At 40.5% G+C, this 19,260-nt stretch overlaps 1 protein-coding gene across 3 annotated transcripts; it reads right to left on the bottom strand.

Moving 5' to 3' along the window:
• sall4 (spalt-like transcription factor 4) lies at positions 1 to 14,717 on the bottom strand. 3 transcript variants are annotated; one of them, XM_080899482.1, is made up of 5 exons: positions 14,375 to 14,717; positions 5,926 to 6,073; positions 1,448 to 3,880; positions 1,059 to 1,366; positions 1 to 952 (listed from the first exon to the last, which is right to left on the bottom strand). In XM_080899482.1, the coding sequence occupies exons 2-5, from the start codon at positions 5,990 to 5,992 to the stop codon at positions 515 to 517; spliced, it is 3,246 nt and encodes a 1,081-aa protein (XP_080755608.1). In that variant the 5' UTR covers positions 5,993 to 6,073; positions 14,375 to 14,717; the 3' UTR covers positions 1 to 514. The 3 variants fall into 3 exon arrangements, with proteins under 3 accessions (XP_080755608.1, XP_080755609.1, XP_080755607.1); XM_080899483.1 differs by lacking the exon at positions 14,375 to 14,717 and having other exon boundaries at positions 1,059 to 1,363; positions 5,926 to 6,216; XM_080899481.1 differs by lacking the exon at positions 14,375 to 14,717 and having other exon boundaries at positions 5,926 to 6,215.
• Positions 14,718 to 19,260: the final 4,543 nt, after the last annotated feature.

The raw sequence follows: 19,260 nt of genomic DNA, 5'->3' as shown, positions 1-19,260 counted from the left end.
ACAACAAAACAACTCACTGGGGGAAAAAAAAAAGGAAAAAAAAAAGAAAACAAATACCCGCATATATAATTACATGAAATAAAATACAACTACAGTAGTTTTTAGGGATGCACCAACTGGAATCATGAGCTTGGGATATTGTCATTCTCCTCCCTTTCTGTACCAGGGAACCAGAGAAATCTCTTCATCATGCCATCAAAGTTTATGCAACAATAGACAGACATTAATCGAAAGATCAGCAAGTCTTCTTTGTCAATGTCCTTGAAAAAAAATAAGCTGCTGTATTGATGCATCCCTAGCAGTTATACAGATTTGACTAGTAATAACACTTAAGAATCACTGAGATCAGGAGGAAAATAGCTGCAATAAAGTTAATTGGACATTTTTAACCAATTTAACAGCAAATCAACAAGAATTTCTCAGAATATTGATTGTACCTCAATAAAGAAGAGAGACATTCACAAAAGTGAATGTGTTTATTACCTGATGGATAAAGAAAGAAAGACAAAGGAAACTAATTAACTGCTATTTTGCCCTCTTCCATGAAATGTGGAAACTGTGATTTTGGCACACTGTCTGAGCCATTTTTCTCAATTTCAGCCATGGTGGCAGGCAAGCCTGAGTGGGATCCATCAATCTTCATGAGGCCTCCAGTGGAGCCAATCAGGGGCCCACCAGCAGGGCTCCCAGGGAGTGGGATGCCACCTCCCTGGATGACAGAAATTTCGTTGGTCTTCATGGTCAGGCCACCACTGAAGGTAGCAGTCGCATACTGGTTCCACAGAGATGGGTCAAAGTTCATCGGAGGAGCGACCAGCTCTTTGGGGGCCTGCATCATTTCTGGCATCATCTTTGCATCTGGGGTCATTGCAATCAACGCCATGGGATTATCTAGAGACAGACGCTGGCCACGCCTTGATGAGTTGTTCCACATGTGGGTGCCAATATGAACCTTAAAAAAAAAACAAAAAACCAAAACACTTATTTTTCAGTACATCATCTATATACATGAACTCTAATGCCTAATTTAACCATTTCTCAGACAAGTGATGACTCACCTTTAGATTTCCCTTCGTTGTGAAAGCCCTGCCACAAATGTGGCAGGCGAAAGGCTTCTCTCCTGTATGTGTGCGCTCATGGATCTGCAGGGCACTGGCAGAGGAGAAGTTCTTGCCACAGACATGGCACACATGTGGTTTGGCTGATCGTCGTGGTGCAGGGGAGACTGAGGAGGGCATGGCTGTTCCCTGAGGCACATGGGAGCTGAACAACCCGTGAGGGCCCAGAGGATTCTCTGGGGGAACTTTCATCTCTAGACTGGCCAACGTTGGTGGTATCCTCATGAAAGGCATGTTACTGGAAGCTACTAATACAGAAAGATTGAAGATTAGGTCTACACATTCAAGATGACAGCATCTAATACACTTCACTCAACTTGTAAACTTACCATAGTCTCCATTTGAAAAAGACATGCCAGGCTCTTCCTTAATTGCTTTTGGGGTGAAGCTGCTGGAAGCTGTGAGGTCAAGTGCGCCACTTGACTCATCTTTAGCGTCACCTGACTCTGGTTTTGACCCGCTCTGGGGAAATTCATCAAGAGCAGGCTGAGGAGATTTGCCATTAAAGTTGTTAACTGGAGAAGAGGAGCGAAAAGACGCAGCAGAGTCTGAGATGGAGGGACTACGGCCGTTTTGATACTCCTGCTCTCTCTGAGCTGGTGGGGATTCTTTGGATGTTCCTTCACTTTCTGAAGTAGTGCTATTTTGTCGTTTCAGTGCAAGAGCATTGGAGAGATTCTTCAAAACATCTAGGCTGGACATTACAGGGGCTGCAAGCTTCTGTGGTTGCTCCTCAGCGGCAGATGGCAGGGAACTGGAGGAGTCATTTGCTGTCTTGTTAAGCTCTGGCTCTTGATCTTCCATGCTGGCTTCAAATCCGTTGGCGTCGATAGACTTCTCTTCTGGGAGAGAAGGCACAGTTGCTTCTGCTGGTTCAAACTGGTTTTCTGGCATGGGGGTGTTGGGGATCTGCCCACCCATGTGCATGCGAATGTGCTGCTGTAGAACCACTGCATTTGTGAACTTTTTCTGGCAGATTGGGCATGAGTGTTGCATTTTAAGAGGAGTGCTAGCCCTGTGCACACCATAATGAGCCTTGAGATTACCCTTTGTGGTGAATGCGCGGCCACAGATTTTGCACTTGTACGGCCTTTCGCCAGTGTGTGTGCGATAATGCATTTTGAGTGAGCTCTGACAACTCAGTACCCTATGGCAGATCACACACTCATTGGGATCACCAGTCTTCTTCTCCAGTCCATCCACCATCTGCTGAAGTTTTGCTGTTCCAGAGCTTTGCTCCTCTAAGAGAGAATTACCATTCATGTGGTGCAATGCTCCAAGCATCTCTTTAGCATCTTTCTGGTTGGGCTCCAGGCCCACGTCTTGGCCATACACAGACGAAACATTTGGGGAGCCATTACTTGTTGATGGCGAGGGTCTCTGGGAAAATGGATCACCCCCAAAGCCATCAAATGTTTTAAACCCTGGCATGGATGATGGGCTGAAAACAGCCGCTGGGTGACTTAGCACAGGCTTCATTTCGGTTATGTTTGACTCATCCATGGGTACGGACATACCAAAGGGAATCCCACTGCTGGTCGGAATATTGTCAAGGTGCTCGGGTACAGGATGAGGATTCATGCTGATGTTGGGATATTTGTCTTTATGCCGCTGGAAATGCACTTTGAGGTTTCCCTTGGTTGTGAAACGGTTTCCGCAGATGTTACACTTGAAAGGCCTCTCCCCGGTGTGAGAACGCAAATGAATCTGGAGGGCACTGTCATTGCCAAAAGTCTTTCCACAGTATTTGCACTTGTGCTTGTATAGTGGGTCCCCACTCTTTGATTCCGGTGGGATGTTCAGCATCTTGGGCTTCACTTTTTTGGAGGCATCGATCCCTGCCTGGACTCCACTGAACACGCTAGGGAAACCCAGAACACCTGAAGACTGTGGCATGAGTACTGGTAAACGTCCGGCTAGATCTGGAGCACCCTTTAAAAGGTCTGTGTTTGATGTCATCGAGCCCATTCCTGCATTCAGAGCAGGAGACATGCCAGTGGGTAGAGGTAGTTTACCTTGCTTTAGTTTCTCCATGGAAAGGCTCTGACTGCCGGTTCTTTTTCCTATCAGTGCTGCTGCAGCAGACAGTTGCTGAGAGAGATGTGCACCAAGGGCTCTCAGAGGATCCATTGTTGACTCTACTGATGATTGGAGACTCTGTGGGACCATCATGGCTATTTGGATTCTGATCTGTTCGGTGAGCTGGATTTGCTGTAGCTGTTGCTGCTGGAGGCACACTAGCTGTTCCAGGATTACTGGAATGGCCTGCATGGCATCCTGTGAAGTCTGAGAAGTGTTTGAAGGAATTTGGGAAACAGCCACTTTAGTGTCAGCCATGGTTTCAAGAGTAACATTTGAATCTTGCCTTTTCGGGGAGGGTTGGAAAGTCATCACAGGACTAGCAGACATCTCTCCCCGATCCTGGTGTCTGGAATCATCTGCATTTGCACTGGACTCCTCCTCCAATCTTTCCAGCTGGTCTGTGTTGGCACGCGATGGAGAATGATTGCTGGAGTGGCCGTCTTCGTGATCACTGGCAAGGCCTTCAGAAGAACCCTGTGAATATTTCTCAGGCTCGTCACTGCCGTCTCCATCTTTCATGATGACCACTTGCTGACTTTTTGTGCAATTTTTCTCATGTTCAAGAAATTCTTCTTCGTCGAAGAATTCAGCACAGCACTTGGTGCACACTCTGGTTTCATCCATTCTGAACCTCTTTACTTCATTTCCAATCTCCTCAGTGGAATCACCTTGATGAATCCCTTCAACGAGAGAATAAAATATTTACATTAATACTTCTCATACAATTACAACCATGTTCGTCAAATCAAATAATGTAATTCCTGTAACACATTAAAGGCTACAATGTTTTGTTCATTTGTCAAGATCTGAGATTTTGCTGATTTGGTGTAATGTACTTATTCACTGGCTCACACCATCACATCTAAAAGGGTCCCCCCCCGTTTTGTCCACTCTCTCTAGGTAACTGCACCAGGCTGTAAAAATTGTGAATTGCTCTATTGTCCAAAGGGCCTGTAGAGGGCAATCATTTATCTTTGGCTACCTAGAACAATGTCCACAGAAACAAAGAGCTACAGATTGAGTATCAAGTTACACTCAAGTTAGATTCTGAAAGAAAAAAAGAAAAAAAAAAGACCCCCCCCACCACCAAAAAACACACACAAAAAAGGAAACACCTTACACTAAACTAACCCCAGAAACAATAGAAACAATTTCTCTAAATTGCAGGTTTTATATTGTATAAATGAGAATGGCTCAAACACAAGACAGCTTTACATTTATTAAAACACTTCCCAAGCATTTTTCAGTCTTTTGAAAGATTGATAAGTGCTCCAAGTGAGCATTTTAATTTGTGTGCTAACCAGAGACCATTTCACAACTGGGTGTATTGTTAAATGCTAATGCCTGGAAGAATGGGGGGTAGACCACCTGTTTGCATTTGCCCAAGGAATCTGCTGGACTTGTTAATTGCTCACCAGGCGGCACTGAGGCGGTGTCACGAAAAATTTGCAAACAGCATTACATTCTGATCCATGAGGAAGCGCTAACTATGGCTCTGCAACACTGTTAACGTCGACTGGAAAAGCACCCATGATGCAGCTTAGCAGCATTTAAAACTAAAGAAAAAAAAAAGTCCTTATCAGAGCGGATCCATCATTAGATAACTACAGGACGCAGCACACTCGCTCGCCACTTGACGGCGCATGAGCCTCCTGTGATCACCTTTGGTGGACAACATGAGGAGGTCAGAGATAACCGTTCAGCTTATGCGGGCTGAATAAGATTCATGCATAACCTTTTGGCATTTTATGCTCTACAGTTCATGAAAAAAAGGAAAACTTGTCATCCCAAGTTTCCTAATTATGAGGGCTACAGCGGCGCTGAAGTTTGCTTATGGCAACACCAAAACGCACCCCCACCCAGTCTCCACAAAAAGGCCACTGCTCCATCCCCCACCTCTCCACATATGTACGAAAGGAAACAGTCATGCATTAAACTGGGGGATTTATTGCCTTTAGGTCGGCTTACTACAGAGTCATATTTCATACAGTTTTGGGTACCTTTGTCTGAAACTTCCAACTGAGGCGCAGATTTGCAAATAAACTCTCGCCAGATTACACAATTATTAATTACAAGGGGCAGAAAGTACGGATAATTATAATTACAGCAGAATAAACTGTAACGATACCTATGGGAATCCGGCACAAAGAGTCAAAGGTACTGCGCAAAATCTAAAAAAGCCGATTCAAATTTAACAGTAAAACCAGCTCGCAATACGTGAATGAAATAAAGTTACACGACAGGCATCCTGACCAAATTAGGTAATTATTCTAAATGTAAAAAGCGTAAACAATCCAAAATGTAGCAACGTGCCCTTCAATGAATCAACAAAAAGTTCAAAGTACTTTACCGTCTTTAATTTAGTCCGCGAAACAACCTCAATTCATTCATTAGAATCAAACCGTCAATATAAACAACGAAACAAGACAAAACAGAGCCAAGAATAAACGATGCTTTTCGGCTTTTACCAAAAAAGAGAGAGACAGAAAGCTTACAATGTTTCAATTTAAAAGAGCCCCTCGTGGAGCACCTGATTTCTAAATGTGTCGCTTCTCGACCGAAGTTTTAGCCCCGGTCAGTTGAGAGGGACAGCAACAGGTCAAAGTGCGAGGAGGACAATGTAAAAGCAGCCCCTCTCCACACTTTTAAATAAAATGTCGATACTGTGTCATTCCTACATGTTAACTTTTCTTGCCAACAAGCTCATCTTTTTGCGTAAACTTACCATTTTCCATCGATCCGGGCTCGTCGGAGTTGATGTGCTGCGGTTTGGCTTGCTTGCGCCGCGACATGGTGCGACCATCAGGAGCAAAGAGTTACAGACAAATTTCCTCCCCTTCTTCAACAGATTCTTCGGCTCGGAAAATTAACCCCTGAAGTAGAAATGCGCATGTCAACGTAATTATTATTATCAATAATGCATTGCGATTTATCACGGTCCCCTGACAGCTGATTGGCTCTGATCCAAGCGCTCACACATTATTTAAATGCGCTCCCTATTGATGAGCGGAGCAGAGTGCCAGAAGGGGGCGGGAGGAGCCATGCTAGTGGATGGCGCTCTGGATGGAGGCAGGGTTAATAACACCCAACTTATAGTACTTTTCCTTGTTCAGGAAAACTATATTTTGCCTGCCACAGAAAGACAAAGGCGACCGAGAGTTCAGCCAAATATTGTTTCTTTGACTTTAAACTCAAAGCAGCGAAATTTAATGATCCGATCCTACTTTATGCCATTTATTTTCATTAAAGCAACTTATTGTTTATGGGTTTTTGGCCATCCCTTTCCAGGAAACTCCACATATTTTACATACAGCGTTTTGTATCCAATAGCATCACTGTAGACTAAGTAGGATGTTCCTACAGGGAAATATGGCAAAATAGTTCTACAGAAAGTCAGTTTATGCTCATCAAAACATAGGCTATAACCATGTACATGCACATATGTGCCCCTCCCTTTAATCTTTTTTAAAAAGAATATTGTGCACTAGTAAATGTTGATCTCCTAAATATGAAACGTTAGAGTAGTTTTGTCTCAAGGATGTACACTAATGGAGGGAACACAGTCATCTAAGGATACCGTTGAGCCATAACAGGAAACAGAGTCAAACATGAAATGAAAACAACGTCTTGTTGGTTATATTTGAATGAATGAGAAAGCCAAACGGTCAAGCTCCCCCACTACGCAACTCTTTTTTCAAAATAGCTCAAAATGTGTGGTTTTGCATTGAAGGAGCTGGTCAATAAATTATTGTGATGCTAGGTGATGTCCCTAACTGCTGTGTGGTTAACCATTTGCAGTGGTGTATTATTTATTAAAGAGGCTGAATCTGTCACTGTATTTCCTGCTGCTGTACTCGCCATAATAATGTTGTTTTGTCAGGGGGGGGGGGAAATCAAAATAAAGAAGAAAAAAAAAACAGGGGTTCTGTTATGGGATCAGGATGATGCTGGAATGACTCTGTTGGTCCTGCTTCACATTAGCATTCACATTGTTGGCACAGTCGGTGTGCCGAAAAAACATTCCAGGAAGTTCACTACACATCACAAAGGAGAATTTACAAAGGGGGAACCTTTATTAATGCAGAGCACAGTGATCACCTCTTGCATGTTTATAGCTCACCACACAACAGCAGTCACCCACAGATTTCTAAAGGGTGCTATATGTTCCGGTGGAAACACACAGTCTTGCTGCAGACTGTGTGTGGGGCAAAGTATAGGAATAGCAGAATATGGTTGTAGTGTAACCTTGGAGTTCTATTTGTAGGTCTTTTTCGCAGATTAACTCATGCAGACATTAATTGGTATACCAAGGGCATACTAAAGTGTTGCTTTCATAGAGGACAGTGAAGGTCACTGTAGTTTGACGAAAGTGTATTTTGGGTAAAATTATGCATGTTGACAGGAAAAGAAGCAACAGGCATACAGATATAAAGCTTGTAAAGGGATTAAACTGTTCGTGGAAGCACAATTGACACATAAATGCAGATCTTGTAGTCTATTAGGCAAGTTAGGGCAAGTGTGTTCATGCTTCATAGATTGAGGCTTGAACGTTAAAGTTTTAAGAAAAGCAAAAAACAAAAGTATAAACCGCAACACTGTAGTTAAGGCTGGTTTTCATGCAACTTCCTATGTGAAAATCAGATCAGCTTGCACTGTATCCTTTCAATTTTTTATTTATTTATACAAAACATGTTTTTGACCCTGATAAGTTCAGGAAACATTTTTAATTTGGATTTTCCTTTTAACAAGTAGCTCCATGCATGAAAGAGTGATTGATACTAGGAGAAAGCGCTGATGTTCATTTAAGAAAATATCATTTAAATGACCTACAGACAGGAGTATGCAAAGTTTCAGTAACTCTTGGTGATACTGGCCTTTCTACCATTCTCTATCACTCTAAAATGCCTCAGTAAGTGTTATATAATGCCACAGCTGATAAGTGTGAGACAAAGACACAGCATTATATTCAAATAAACAAATGTCCTTTAAGGGACTTGCTGAAGGTGAAAAAGAGGGGAGTGTTGTCTAGACAGTTTATAGCCCCAATAAGAAACCATACTTCAATACGCTCTTCTTCAACATTCAATCTATACAACTTAAACTGTGCACAGTTGTAAAATTTGGAAAAATGGCTGACTGCTTGGAAAAAAGTTCCATAAGTAAATAATCATAATTAAATATACCAGCGAATTAAACTAAAAACTGTTTTCTATTCGACACACATTCTTGCTTTGTATAATGTAATACACCATCGAGACATATAGATTCAATGGCCTTGTGTTGAGGTTAGACGCATTTGTTGGTGCCTGAAATCTATAGTGATCATTTTGCACTGTTCAGTTTCAGTTATGTAATTTTTGAGAAAAGAGAAACGGCAGTAGAAGAGGCAGCGAACGCAGAAAGCAAACCTAATACTGTGTCCTTGACCAGGTCATGTATCTGACAATAGTATATCTACACTGGTGACAGAAGGTCTCATAAACGGCCAACAAGGCAGCTTGAAAACAGCCTCAGGACAGTAACTACTGAGTTATTATTTTCTATATCCTGGCCTAATTTTCACCCCCTCCTTGTCTTTTCACAAGAGAGTGCTGTGGGATAGAGAGACTTTAAGTTTCTCAGATGTGTCACTCGATGAGCTTTACGACGACCTTGCAGCGGACAAACAATAACAGCCTGACACTTGCTCAGGAATTGTGAATTGAACATGTGTTTTTTAGGACTCAGTAAAAGATGAAAGGCACAGAGCAATCGGGGAAGGGTGAGCCATTTCACCTCAGTGTGACAATCAGTGCTGCTGTCAAAACAAGCAGATTTGTTTTTTAGCTTTATTTCTGGAAAACCTTTACTCTTCCTTGCTGTCAAATAAAGTGATATAAACAGAAGCTTGCAGAGTTTGAAGAAAACACACCACGTTTGGCTTTTTTCTATATATTCAAGTCTAAAATAAAAGGTAGAGGTTATATTATTTTGTAAAATTGTGCATTCTTGTGATAAAACCTGAAGGCTCATAGCACATAAAAGCTACTACGCAGTATCATTAGCTATGAATCTCTTTGACATGACCCTCATCAACACTCTTGATGACATTTGAGTGTCATTCCCGAGCTCCTTGATTAAATCACCGACATTACACGTGTTAGATTGCAAATAATTAACTGTCTACTGGAGAAGCAAAAGGGAAAAATGGCATTTTTGTTCTATGTAAAGACCTAAAAAAACACCATGCCAGGCTGTCTGACCCTTTTAGATGTTTTCTCACCAGCAGGACACCACAAATAGTCTTTTAATGGTTGACTAGCTTCTTGCTCACTGACATCAGGATTTCTTATGAGTGTATTTCCCAGATCCTGTTTTATTATTTTATCCTTTGATGGCTTTCTTCAGGTGCCCCTTAAAACATTTCCTCCCTTGTAGTCATAAATAACGTCATTAAATTTACACAAAGGACAAAGGGGAATAGTTTTTTTTTTCATGCAAGACTTGAGTCCCATGGAAAGGGTAAGCAACGCTGAGGATAGGAAAAGAAAATGAAAACAGTTTGGGTGACCTTTTTTGTTACTTAGGTCCAGTGATTTCCCCCTTCATATTTGTCATATCAGAACGTGAGCGCTGCTTGAAGGCAATCAATGTGCCTTTTCTTAAGACTATACAGTCATTTTCCCTGCCACTGTTGATTTTCAATCACCTAAACATGGCATTATCTAGAAAATACAAGTATAGTGGCTCTCTGCAATTACTATAGTGTCCGACTGTTTTCGTTATTGATCAGCAAACACCCTTTGCAATGTCCTCCTTTTCATGAACATGTGTATTTTGTTCTTTTGTTTGGTAGCATCGGCCTAGAATAGAGGCTGAGGGCACTGAGGTGAAAGGTATTGGATGTTTGCTGGCTGTGCCAATATTGTTTTTCCCGGTGAATGTTTCTGTTTATGTAGAGCCTATTAGATAAACCAGCTGGCTAATTTTCTTCATAGATGTAGATGGGTTGTCTCCAATAATTTCTTTCTTTTTAAAAAAAACAACAACAACAACTTGTCTCTCTATTTAAAAATGGACTGCACGTTTTGTTACCCTTCTTGGAAATTTGACCTTCACTGTGCAGAACATTGTACGTGCAGAGCTGGATGCTAAAAGGCTCTTTTAACATTTGTTTGCTGAAGGGGGAAATTTTTCTCTGTCATCGTCGTAAATGTGAAGTTAAGTCCAGGTTCAGTCCAGGTCCAACATGCAGCCTGCAGTGTGGAAACCTGACATTTCCAGTGGACATGTGAACCTTTCAGAGAAACAGGACCCATCTGTGTGCATTTAGTGCAATAAAAGCAGTTAAGCTTTTTAAACAAAGAATGTTTACTTATTTGTGCATTCTGCATTCTTCATGGGCCACTGAGTGTGAGTCTAGCTTTTTTTTCTAAGAGGTGTCTTAATTATTTTGGGATATATAAAATATATCATTTCAAATAAAATTTCAAATATATACCATTTCAAGTAAATATAAAAAAAACCCCATTTCATCGAGGGTACTTGATTATAAAATGTTAAAATTTAACAAACGCGTTTCCATGTAAAGAGTTTAACCGGAAATTGTTATGACACCTGGGTGGAACAGGAAGTATAAAAAAACTCTTTAAACTAGATCTGTGTCTTCAGAGATAGCGAGATGAGTGCTTATTTGTCTCACACCACTGACTGAGAGGATGGGGGGTAGGGGCCTGAGGAGATTATGTGCTACAGCATTCCACAAACAACTTCTACTCTGCTCGTGAATTCTTTGATTTTAGCTTTCGGGTGTAGTTTCTGCCCAAACTGAAGTAACTGTTTCGGCACACAATTTTAAACAATTTCAGGCGCTGACATCACAAAATGAGTCAGTGTTGGTTTTATTTGTTAAGTCCTGGTCTACAGTGATGGCAACAGTTTAATATCCAGCTCAACTCTGAGTGTGGGATCTGTGTGAATGTGTGTGTCTGTGGCACAGGGGCTAGCGGGTGAGGGGAGAGATCAGTGGCCCACACATGGCTGTAATTTAATGGAGAATTGCCCAGTGGTTCCTGTGCAGATGTAAACACAGCAATAGTCAGGCTTTTGTTATTGCATGACTATGACAACTGCCTTCATCAATAAACAATAGAGTGTTGGGGGAAACAAGGGCTCACTGTATGAATAGAACCCCACTGTGTCCACTTCTCACTCTCGTTTTTTTTTAGTTAGAGCCACAATAAAGAAGTCTGTGCAATAATAAGATTCGATACCTGAATTTACACATTAAAGAAGTTAATGCACAACCACAGATATATCATTTTTAAGACGCTGTTTAAGAAAATAAAGATGTCAGGGAGAAAAGCATTACAATAAGGCACTCTTAATTTACAAATCTTGATGGGATTATCTAAAGGAATTATAGTTTGGGGGATGAGGAGGTGAAACTTAAAGAATCTGCGACACAATAAACAAAGAGATAGGGAGAGCTGGGCAGTCCACATCAAGCTGTGAGTCAACAGGGGGCCAATCATTCAAATCTGAGATGCAATCTGGGTCAGGGCCATAAAGATTTACAGGGTGGGAAGTGGTGAGCAGAGGGGCTGCAGGATATCAGTCCTCTCGCACTTCTAATTAGCTTATGAGAATATAATGGTTATACAGCAGTACAGCGCACCATCCAAATTTGGTTATATATGTTCATTTAAGTTAATGAATAATCACTCTCAAGCGGCGGGATGAAAGGGAAAACTATGTACAAATAATTTAATTCTAACATTTCTCTTATTGTGTTCTTTTGGAAGATCACATTGTTTTCAGTGTCACCTGAAGACGAAACTAACTCAGCTGGTTCATGGGGGATGAGAACATGTATGGTATGGTGCCAATGAAACATTAATGACTGTAACACGTCTTTGTGTGTCAGCAATGATATCATGGGGACACACATGCTCAGTTTTTGCAAAAAAGCAGAAAGTCTATCTGGAATTTCTTATTGAACATATAAAATCATATTAACCTAAAACTGCTTAAATATGAGAAGACAAAACTGAGTGTTGCCATAATGCTGACATTGTCAGACATGGATTTTTTTTTTTTAAATATCTGGGAATAAACCTTTAATTTTTGCATTACTAGTGGCAATGCAACCAGATCTAAAAATAAATAAATAAGTAAATTATTAAATGCAAATTAAGTGGTAGATTTACCATCAGCTGAAAGCACTCTAAAGGGCCCTTGGGAATCGAAAGGGTAAATCTTTTCTAAATACAAAAGAAACTGGCAGCCTATAGCACTTGACAGTGAATGCGGTGGCCCACAGACTTTAAAACACCTGGTGGGCTTTGAGTCTCTGGGTGGAGGTTTACAGTGGCTGCAGACAAAGACAGCCGTGGACCTGACGTACCAGATGTACTGACGGCTTTTTGTGAGCACTGAATGAAACTGTTTATCCCCTCGGCTTCTGCCTATTGTATTCAATAGTATTTACTTGGGGGCACTTAAAAAAAAAATCTATTCGCATTTCCTGTAAGACGAGCAGCCTAAATATCATAGTTCTTATTACTGTGTGCTCATAAAAACTTATTAGAAGTATCTTCCTCTTGTCCCATGCAGGCTTACATGTTGAATAGCACTCTGATTAAAAAATTACAATAAAAAATAATTGAATAAGACTGCTAATTCTCATTCTTGTGAATACAGTTTAAAAAAATCAGATCTCATACTACCACAAGTACTGCACAGGAACATGGATAAGGGTGCATTATGGTTGTTATAGCAACCACAGAAATGGCTTTTCTGCTGAACAATAGTCAGATGGGTCTTTGGGGAGGCCCAGTGGCAACTCCCCCCCTCCACACCCACATCTGCCGCCCTCACATAGAGACTTATGGGATGTTCTGCTGATTATTTTCTGTCCTGCTTCCCCCTTTCAAAACTGACAGGCTGAGAGAAAGAGAATAAAATTAGGAATTCTGCCAACATCTGTGGAGGGGCTGTGGTGTGGTAAGCTCTGCTGTGACAGTTTAGATAGAAAGTTTGAAAAAAAAAGAAACATTTGGAGAGTGTGCTGAATTCATTCGAGTCAGTGGAGTTGAAAGGTGTGTGACAAATGGTCTTATGAGCTTTGCAAGGTTTATAATGGCAAACAATTTAGAGGAAGAGTCAGTAACAGGCATCTGAAAAGGGCTGTGAATAATAACTTTGCATAGAATCCAGGATAAAATGCAGGACATAGGTCACGGTATCTATTATTCTCAGACTGAATGTATACATTTTATGGTACAATTACTTTTTAATGTTTCCTCTAGCAAAAACAATGAATTCGAGGGATGTAAACAGCCTCACTCTCTCCTGTAATATAAGGAATTGTTTGAAGTATAGAGAGAAAAGGGGTGGGGTTACTCTTTAACAAGCAAAACTGTAAATTAAAAGCTGGATAGAAAGGAGAAAACCCTATAGTGCCTTTGTCTTTTGATTTCTAGACAGCAGCCTTGGAAGAATTGGATCGAAGCCACCTGCGTGTCTGCAAAGACACCATGCAGACCAAATACAGTGCTTAGTAGAGTCACATAAAAGATCCCAAAGCTGGTGACTCCTAATATAAATAAAACTCCCAAATCTAAAAACAGGATTTATTATTAACAGGGCTTATTAAGCTCTCGACATCAGTTTTATTTATTTTTTCCACGAATTATTGACAAAATTTTCTCAAGCTGCATTCCAACCTTTGCAGCGTATCACACTAATTACTTTATTGATTCATACAAATACAACTTAAAAGGAGGGGAAAACGATAAAATTCAGCTAGAGCACATGAAAGTGGATTTTTCTTTCAGAACAAACATTCAATAGATGTTTTAAAAAGAAACTCTCTGCAATGAAGCACTCAAACTTGCATTGCTTGTTTGAATCCCTGCCCTATCCAGTTAACTACTGATAAATAAGTGCTTTCTCTCAGGTATGCTTCTATTTAGCATTTACATGCACACACACACACACACACATGCAAGCACAGATAAACAGAAAGTAATCTTGTCGTCATCATAGGTAGTGACCAATGATGCATTTACAGGCAGGAAAAGAAGGCAAAAGAAAGACTTTAGACTTCCCCCGCATCCATATTGATTAAACAAATTTGCCACAAATCATTTTACAAATGCCCAGCGGGGGGCTATAGAAGTTGGTGGAAATACCCCATTCATGCTCCGTCCTCCCCGCAGGGCTGGAACCTCGACTCTTGGCTCGTTTAAGCGTGCTGACAGTCTCTGATCCTCTGGCCATCTGCGGGGTGGGCTGGTCAGCGCCGAGGGGTCTTTGTGTTCTAAACTTTAGGAGATTTAACAGTGAAACTAGGAGAAAAAAAAACCTCTTAAGGTGAAGGATCCCCCCCATAAATCTGGTTTCTAGCTCATTTGCAAGACACACAAATCAAACTGTGAAGTCAAAATGGCGAAGAACTAAACTGAAAGGACGCCTAAGTGAAAAACGTCTGTATGGTGAACAGTTTCAGTCAAACTTTAAGTGATTTTTTTCCCACTGTAGCTGGAAAACAAGTGGCATTCTCTGCAGCACATGGCACATGCCTGTTGTGCTCTTTCAGTGACTCATACAAATTTGGAAAAAGATTAGCCCCGCCTCCCTACCCCCCACCACCACCACGCTTCTCTTTGTGAATGAAAATGGGAGGAGACAGCTTATGTGGAATCTATGTAAGAATGACTATTTTTGAATGCAGGTGGGTGTGTACATGTGCTGAGTTGTTGTCTGACAGAGGAAAATAACCAAAACTGCTTCGATTTTCTTCTGTTTGCAGCGGCTGCTTTTCAGCTGTTGTCATTGTTATTGACTACTTGATTTTAGCTTTTTGATAATGCAAAATTAACACAAAGAGGCAGGATACAATGCAAAGTAATGCAGCACTGTGATTTGACCTGCCTGATGAAAACCCTTTAAAGAAACTTTTATCATTCACACTCTCCAGGTCCTCCAAATGTTGAAGTAAACATCAGCAGTCCTCAGTGTGGCTGTTCTGTGTAAAGAGGCCATTCCTCCTCTTCTTATAACCTCAAACACATGGTAAGCTCCTATTATTTTAACTGCTTCCAGTTACTTTAGATCTCACTCGACCCCTGAGTGCAATCAAGGGAAGGTATGGCCACATTAAAACAACCAGGCAAACCACAGCTTAGGTTACCCTTGTTATAAAAATTGATAACATAAATGATTCATTAGTGATGTTAATTCATAAATAATTCATCTTGAATCTGGGAACAATTGTGAATGCTTATATATAAATCCTTCAAATTATATTTTAATTGAATATACATGACTAATCTGGTCTCAGATCTATTTTAAAACTCCTGTTTTTTTTTTCTTACTAATCATTAGATACATGTGTCTACTTTTTTTTTGTGCCTCTGTCTATACAGAAGTCCAAAGATGATGATGAGTGGGCTCAGAGGGAACAGCTGAGTTTGTTTCTGTAGAGAACAACAAACTGGTAATGCTTACAACAGCTGTGCGACCCAAGCGTATAAGAAGGCGCTACTGAGTGGGATTTTCACCTGTGTAACTATACACATAAAGTAGCTTTGTTATGATTAGCTTCAAGTCCGATTCATGCACGTACAAGCACGTGCTCCGGATTATGCACAGCTCACGTCCCGTCAAACATTTACTGGAATATTGAATCTATTCCTGTATTGCACAGCTCATAGACGGGCCCTAAATGCTTCCCCAGAAACTCAATCCAACAAAACAGGCCATCGCTCATAAAGATGCAACATGAGTGATGTGAGCAGAGCAAGTTATAGTGACCCTGGGACACACAACTCTTCCCTTCCCCAAACATGCAAATTCCCCTGCTTTCTACACATTTTTGATCTTTAGTAAACAACACATCGGATTCATTACAACATGTGTCCATACACAAGTTTTGCATTACTTGTAAAAAGTTTCAGAAGAGCAGCAGCTTCTTTCAACAACAGGCTGTTCATTTCATTCTGCTGCCGGTCGCTATTTGACAGCAGGTTGTTTGAGCTGCTGAGTCGTTTTTCCTTGCTTGCTGCTGCTGTTTGCATTGGTTGCAGACTGGATGACTGAGTAAACAAGAAATTGCTAATAATAAATTTTAGACCAGACAGTTAAATATCTTGCAAACACATCGCTCTGTATAGTTGGATGCTGTGTGCATGAATATGTTTTTCAGATAAATATAAAAGTATGTCTAATGAACCACCTCCAGTGGCTTAAAACATGAGAATGGAGCTCACGTTCAATAATTACAAATTCATATTTTGTATGCTCATCGATAGTGCGTAGGTTCCCACGTGCACACTCTGCTATGTAACTCGTCTTCAACTCTTTCTACCCGATCTAGTCGGAAGTTACAGAGGCTTGGTCCTCCAGACAATGAGATAAATATACTACTCCACCCTTGCCTGCAGATTTTTCTCATAAAAAACCCTTTGATAGTTTAGCCATCTGGCTCAGCCAAAAAAGTCCTCATAAAAGAGGCCCAAATAAGGTCAGGGGTCACTCCCTCCCTAGGTCAGGGGCCCTGGAAGGTTGTTATAGTGGACTTTACTAAAGTTGTCAGCTCAGATCCCCTTGACAAATTAAAGCACATTCTTCTGTTTTTTACTAGTATTCCATTACAGTCAGACTTCCCTAAAGGAAATGTTTTTCAGGACAGATGAGAGGTCTGTTACACTGATATGAAATATGAACTCACCTGGGTAGTGTAGGTTGGGACATGAATCATTTGTTTTTCATCAATATTTGATGATCAAAATCCAGTTATTTATCAGTGTTGACCTTTTTCTTTTCAAAACCATTATCTATGTGCGGATGAGCAAACGGCCTTTACTCAACACGTAGTACATTAAAGGTGCACTGACAGCCTGTCATTAACCCTGACCTGTCTGAGCCTCCGTCCAAATGTCCAGAGGATGAAAGGCTCGGACTGGAGTTATCTCGCAGACGCATTTAACTGACTGCTTTCTGTGTGTCAACACACAGAAACTGCCTGCTAACACGACGCAGACACTGGGAAGTTTCATACACAGACTGCAGAGATTTCAAGCTACTGTTTCCCGTTTGCAAACTTAAAATTGGACACATTTTGATTTCTTGCTCAACTATTGAATGTTTGACTCATGTTTGTAAGGTTAATATGAGGCTACGGCATAAATCATAGCTTAGCATGAATACAAAGAAAGAAATATGTTTGGCTGAGTCTCTCCAACGGTTAAAGCAAAGTAAACAAACAAACTGCATATAAAAGATGGCATTTAGCCACTGAGATATCACTGAATAATTGTGGAAGTTGGGGTCGTAACCAGGGTTAGCACCTGTAATCTAATGACCAGTAGAATGACCAGCTACACTTCCAGACCATATTAACCTCACAGCTGTTTTTAAAGCCTGTATTTTGATGGCTGACAGTGGGGAAGAAATAGTAAAACTGTGAGAAAGACCAGGGGAAAAACACAGCAGATTGGCCTTGGTATGGAGTTGAACCCAGGTACCTCAGACTTATAGCATATCTATGCAATCTGCTCAACCCAATGAGCTAAACAAGCACCCTCAAATACTTTTTTAATGCCCTTTGGGGCATTTTGGCCACTACGAAATGCCCAAAAGGAAGCCACTACATTTTTGTTTTTCTTTTTGAAGACATTAGTGACCCATTTAGAGAAGATGGTTGTCAGCTAACGCTAGCAAAAATAATTAAAACTAGCAAGGTATATTTAAAAAAACCCTCCAAACATTTAAAGCTTTTTGAAATAATATATAGTATATATTATAAATCCTAACGCTTGATTTTCATTTTTATCATTAAATGAAATTTAATTTGCGTTCATTTCGCGTGTCACGTTCAATAGCTGTCACTGCTAAATAAAGAATTGAGATTATGAAAGAGCGGCTGATTTTCCCTAACAATAAAAAAATATTCAAAATAAATACCTGGAGGAATTACCAAGATGGCTGCTTAGTGGTGAGGCTTTCAGATGGACTTAGGTTCAACCAAGGAACAATGAGGTCACATACAAAGACACATTGTTTTTTCCTACAGATCTGAACCAAGCTAGCAATTTAGCATATAGATACAAAGCACTGTTATTTACAAATGTACTACTGTCATCTAACTCTGTAAGGATGAATGTAAATATACTGCTTTATCAGCCATAAATAAAAGACAGATGGGCGGAAACATCTGTGGCTATATGACAAAAAAGGCGATTCTTCTTAAACAGGCACTAAATCATTACAGAGATGAGGTGGGAGAATAGGAACTGAGCATTCATACATCTGTCTTTATACCCTGCGACTTTCACACATCTAAGGATGTGTTTGGTTTCACCCCACATGCATTCAAAAACCCATTAAAAAAGTTGAGCAAATGCTGAGCATATGACAGCCCCTATGCGACTGTGGGAAGGACTACACAAAGGCAAGTGTTTTCCACCACACAGCTGCTCAGTTGGAAATTTGTCTTGTTCCTATTGTCTTACTCTTTAAAAGAAGTGCTAAAGCTCTCACTCCATGCTCCAGTCACTTCCTAAGAAAGGTGCTATTGGATGATACATGTGGCAGAGTGTCCAGTTTCAGGGGAAATGGTGAGAGAATTAGTAGGGGACGATGAGCTCCATTAAACACTGAAGAAGTGGACCTGGAAAGGGTGTCTGGAGTAATCAGCGGTGCACAATCTACAGGTGGGGTATGGGAAAAGAACCCCCGCCAGACTAAAATCATATCTTTAATGACCACAAAGTGTATAATTTTTTATTATATCTTCTTAAAGAATTAACAGCATTGTTATTATAAATAAAACAATAATAAACTACAAAAGCAAACATTGCTTTGAGGCGTTAATAAATGATTTATCATAAAAAAATTGCCTTTTTTTCTTATATTTTCTGTAAAATAAAGTTTAAAATTGACAGAAATAGAAAAATAAAGCCTTCAAATTCCAAACAGACAAATCGGCAAACCTTTAAAAAACACATCCCTTTTGACGCTGCGACTGAAAATGAGAAAATTTTTCTCACAGAACTTTTGCCTGAGGGTCCGAGTA

The sequence above is a fragment of the Rhamphochromis sp. 'chilingali' genome (assembly GCF_963969265.1).
Source record: "Rhamphochromis sp. 'chilingali' genome assembly, chromosome: 12".
Lineage (NCBI taxonomy): Eukaryota > Metazoa > Chordata > Actinopteri > Cichliformes > Cichlidae > Rhamphochromis > Rhamphochromis sp. 'chilingali'.
This window is presented reverse-complemented; position numbering and strand designations above follow the sequence as displayed.